Here is a 4,189-nt window from a genome sequence, read left to right as displayed (position 1 = left end):
TTGCACATTTCCCTCTATTTTGTGTTGGTCTTTAACTTTTATTCAACAAATAATTTTTTTCGTGAGACGTAAATTTATATTTTGATATGATAACATCCCACATGTTATGCCCAAATATTACTTCAGTTTGTATATCACTTATGTCCCACTAGGTCGCATGCACTATATAAAAAATGATCTTTAATAACAATAGTTTAATTACTGTTAAATATATATATATTTTTAGAGGTGTCACTAGAGCCTATAGGAACATTGAGTCCAATGACAATTAACTAATATCAGTAAAAACTTTAACATTCTTTGTTAATGTGAATATATATATCTATTGCCGCTAAACGTTATTTTTGTTGTGGCCATAAGTTGCTAAAGGGTAAAAATTAAAGATTAATCCATTTAAAAGAGAGAGAAATACTGGTCTAACTCATTAAAAAAGCAAAACGTGTAATTTTATGTAACTTTTGAACGGATCAATAATTTGTCTTTTTATTAACTTAATTCTTTTTAACTTGCTTAAATTGAATCCAACCTGTCCATCTGACACCTCGGATACACTTGGAACCATTAAAGAGATGGCAATATGGATATTTGTTAGAAGAAGTGAGGTTCATTTGAGAGGGGCTACCTTTATAAATAATGTCACATGAGGTCTATACTCTCCCAAAGTCTTAATTAGACAACAAACACCTTATTCTCTACATCACTCTAGCTTTTATAATAACTAAAACTAAAAGTCCTCACTGCTGTACTCTTTCTCACATTTATCCACTTTCATTTTTGCATCAGAAAGCAAAAAACTAACATGAATAATGATGATCAAATGTTACACATTTCTCAGTACTATTCTGGTATCTATACTCAACAGTTAACTCAACAAGGTTAGTACCATAACTACTTTCTCTTTAGAATTTAACTTTATACACAATATAGGTAACACTCATGTTACTTTAACTCATCCTTCTAGATAATCCGTCTTATTTTTCAAGTTATTAATTCCATTTTGTAACGAATAGTTATATGAATATATCATTTAGATGATCTGATAGTATCGTCAATACAAATTACTTAGAAGTCATAAAAATATTGTCATGACTTAATTTTTGTACTCTTGACAATATCACCTAAAAGGTAACTATAGATGAAACGATGGCTAAAAAGTGAGATTATTAGTTATATACAACAAGTTAAGTTGAAGAGATTTTTTATACTATCCGTGTATATAAATTACAGGAGAGGGTAAACCGAAGAGGAGAAGAAAGAAGAGCAAAGGAGATGATGTAAACGGGGCGATGATGATGATGATGAGGAAGAGGAAACTAAGTGACGAACAAGTGAATTTGCTCGAACAAAGTTTTGGACATGAACACAAATTGGAGTCGGAGAGGAAAGACAAACTTGCCTCGGAGCTAGGACTAGACCCGAGGCAAGTAACTGTGTGGTTCCAAAACAGAAGGGCTCGATGGAAGAGCAAGAAGTTAGAGGAAGAATACTCTAAGTTGAAGAATGAACATGAGACTAATATTGTTGACAAATGTCGTCTTGAAAATGAGGTCCGTGAATATTTCACTCTCTTTCTATTTCGAGTTTTATGATTATAGACAAAAAGAATATATCATATCACCTAAAAGATAATTATTCATGTTGGGGAAAACTAAGTACAACAGATTAGTTGGATAAATAAGACTTCGAGATTAATAAGAAGCGTTTATGTGGTCCTAAAAGTATATTCCATCTATTCTATTTTAAATATGGTATTATTTGATTTAATGCAAAATATAAAATGCTAATTTAATTTTGACTTTATGTTATATTAGTAACGATGAAAGTAGAATATAAAAGATTAATTTGATTAAAAAAGAACATTACATTAAAATTAAAATTTAAACAGTTTAATATATTACTTGAATATTGTTAAAAATAAAACAACGGCAAATAAATTGTAAGGGCATCTCCAACCCCCCCTCTCTATTTTACTCTCCAAATATAGATTTATCTATTTTTTCAGACAACCAACTCCAATCCAATTCTCTATTTTACTCTCTAAAAAAGAATTTTTCTCTCTCTCCTCAATATTATATTATTATTTATATTTCATTTTTACTTTCTTATTTCATAATATAAATCATTCTTCTTTTTGCAAATAATCACTCCATAATCTTTATGTAATACAAATTTTATTTTTAAAATTTTTTCATTTAATATAAAATTATATTTTAATCTAAATTTCTAAATAACATAAATTGCAATAAATATTATATATAATACCTATTAACGAACAATTCAAATAAAAGTGAAAACATCATAAATATTGTATCATCGTACAATTTTAAATTTTTCATAAATACTCAACTTTCAAGACTATTACATTACTCTCATAAATGTTCTATTAATGTATACAGAGTTCAAAATGAGCAATTTTTGTCCGTATATTTTTTAGGTGTTTAGCTAAAAATTGTTTAAATTAACAATTTCATCTTGTATCCAATTATTTCGTACTAATTTACTTCCCCTATTCCATTTTGAACTATAACATCAAATATTTTCATGCTCATTAAAAAGTGTAGTTTAATAATTTATCACTATAACATAAAAGTAGATTGTTTGAATTATCATGTAAATTTTGTGCTTACTTCATAATGAAAAATAATTATAATTTAAATTACATATTTAAAATGACAGAAATAAAATTAAACATTAAATTAGAAAAATTGTTAATTCGGGATGGAAGTAGTATACTTATCAATAATATGTTTTAGATGTTATATTACTTAGAAAATAATTACAAATATTAGGGACTTAATTAATAATCTTATATAATATAAATAATATTAAAATAACTTTAAATTGTATATTTAAAGTGACAATTTTTATTTTTTTAAAAAATAAATATTAATTTGGGTGGAAGTAGTAACTTGTTAATATTATATATATAACAAATGATAAAGACTTAATTAGTAATATAATATTAATAATATTAAAATAATCAAAAAGTAAAATAGAGAGGTGAATAGTAATTCTCCAAATTTAGAAAACTACTATTCACTTCTCTATAATTAAAGAATAGAGAGTGTTTGGAGAACTCATTCTCTATTTTACTCTCCAAATATAAAAAATAGAGAGTAAAATATCGATGAAATGGAGATCGTCTAAGGTTCAAAAATAAAAACATTTTTTTGATTCAATTCGATATCTATTCATCCGTACACTATTCTTTAAGATTAGCCAAGTACAGGCCCTCTTGGACATGCCAATATGCTCTTTCTGAACACGTGGAGGTGTCACAGTTTGAAATCCAATCTAATCGAATAACGTACTTATTGTCATGAGAAGTAATTTTAAAAAAGTTTTAGTTAGCGGATGCAAATATTTTAACTAAATATTCATCCTTACTTTAACATTATACTATTCAAAAATTCGTTATTTTTTTAAATTATTTGTCCAGTTAGATCAAACTGCATTAGAATCTTTACATTTTCAATTCCTTATGGTAGATTGTCACTGTATATATGTTAAATTCTAAACGAGGCGATCTTTCGGTATAGGTATTGAAGCTAAAGGAACAGATGTGTGAAGCGGAGAAGGAGATACAACGGCTATTGACGGAGCGCGACGGCGTTTCGATCAATAGCCCAACAACTTCATCACTCTCAATGGAAGCAGCCATGGATCCTCCTTTTCTAGGGGAGTTTGGGTTTGATAATAGTTTTTATGGGCCTAGTCATGAAGGATTGGAATGGGTTAATAACCTGTACAATATGCCATATCATATGTGACCTAATCACTAGCTAGTAGTAATATTTTATGTGTGTATACATTAATGATCTTTTCTCCTTTGTATTATTAGTTTGTATTATTATATTGTTAGTAAAATGACTAGCAAGATATGAAATATATATAACTTTGCTTTTGAGTAATATTTAGTGTCTATGTACGTTGTAATCATATTTAACTTCGTCGTCTTACTAGTTAGAGTCTATTACACGAATTCTCATTTTGACCATGTATATTTTATGTATATCATACAATATATATATATATATATATAGTATATAATTAAGGATGTCGATGAATGGATACGAACGACTCCCTTGCGACTTATAAAAGGGAATTTTTACACGGTATGATATTTGAGAAAAAAATATTTATTTACTTTAATCCATATTTAAAATTGATAGTCAGTTTAACAACTATT

General features: G+C 27.4%; 1 protein-coding gene across 1 annotated transcript; it reads left to right on the top strand.

The window, feature by feature from the left end:
- The first annotated feature begins 664 nt into the window (after nucleotides 1–664).
- On the top strand, nucleotides 665–3,894 carry LOC125847546 (homeobox-leucine zipper protein ATHB-40-like). The gene is made up of 3 exons (XM_049527157.1): nucleotides 665–875; nucleotides 1,228–1,547; nucleotides 3,540–3,894. The coding sequence occupies exons 1-3, from the start codon at nucleotides 800–802 to the stop codon at nucleotides 3,768–3,770; spliced, it is 627 nt and encodes a 208-aa protein (XP_049383114.1). The 5' UTR covers nucleotides 665–799; the 3' UTR covers nucleotides 3,771–3,894.
- Nucleotides 3,895–4,189: the final 295 nt, after the last annotated feature.

This window comes from Solanum stenotomum, chromosome 12 (genome assembly GCF_019186545.1).
Source record: "Solanum stenotomum isolate F172 chromosome 12, ASM1918654v1, whole genome shotgun sequence".
Classification (NCBI taxonomy): Eukaryota; Viridiplantae; Streptophyta; class Magnoliopsida; order Solanales; family Solanaceae; genus Solanum; species Solanum stenotomum.
This window is presented reverse-complemented; position numbering and strand designations above follow the sequence as displayed.

Bases quoted from the DNA above. Each gene is read 5' to 3' on its own strand.
- LOC125847546 (XM_049527157.1), top strand. From the start codon at position 800: ATGAATAATGATGATCAAATGTTACACATTTCTCAGTACTATTCTGGT. The intron at 876-1,227 runs GTTAGTACCATA...TATAAATTACAG, and splicing joins TCAACAGTTAACTCAACAAG to GAGAGGGTAAACCGAAGAGG. The intron at 1,548-3,539 runs GTCCGTGAATAT...CTTTCGGTATAG, and splicing joins AATGTCGTCTTGAAAATGAG to GTATTGAAGCTAAAGGAACA.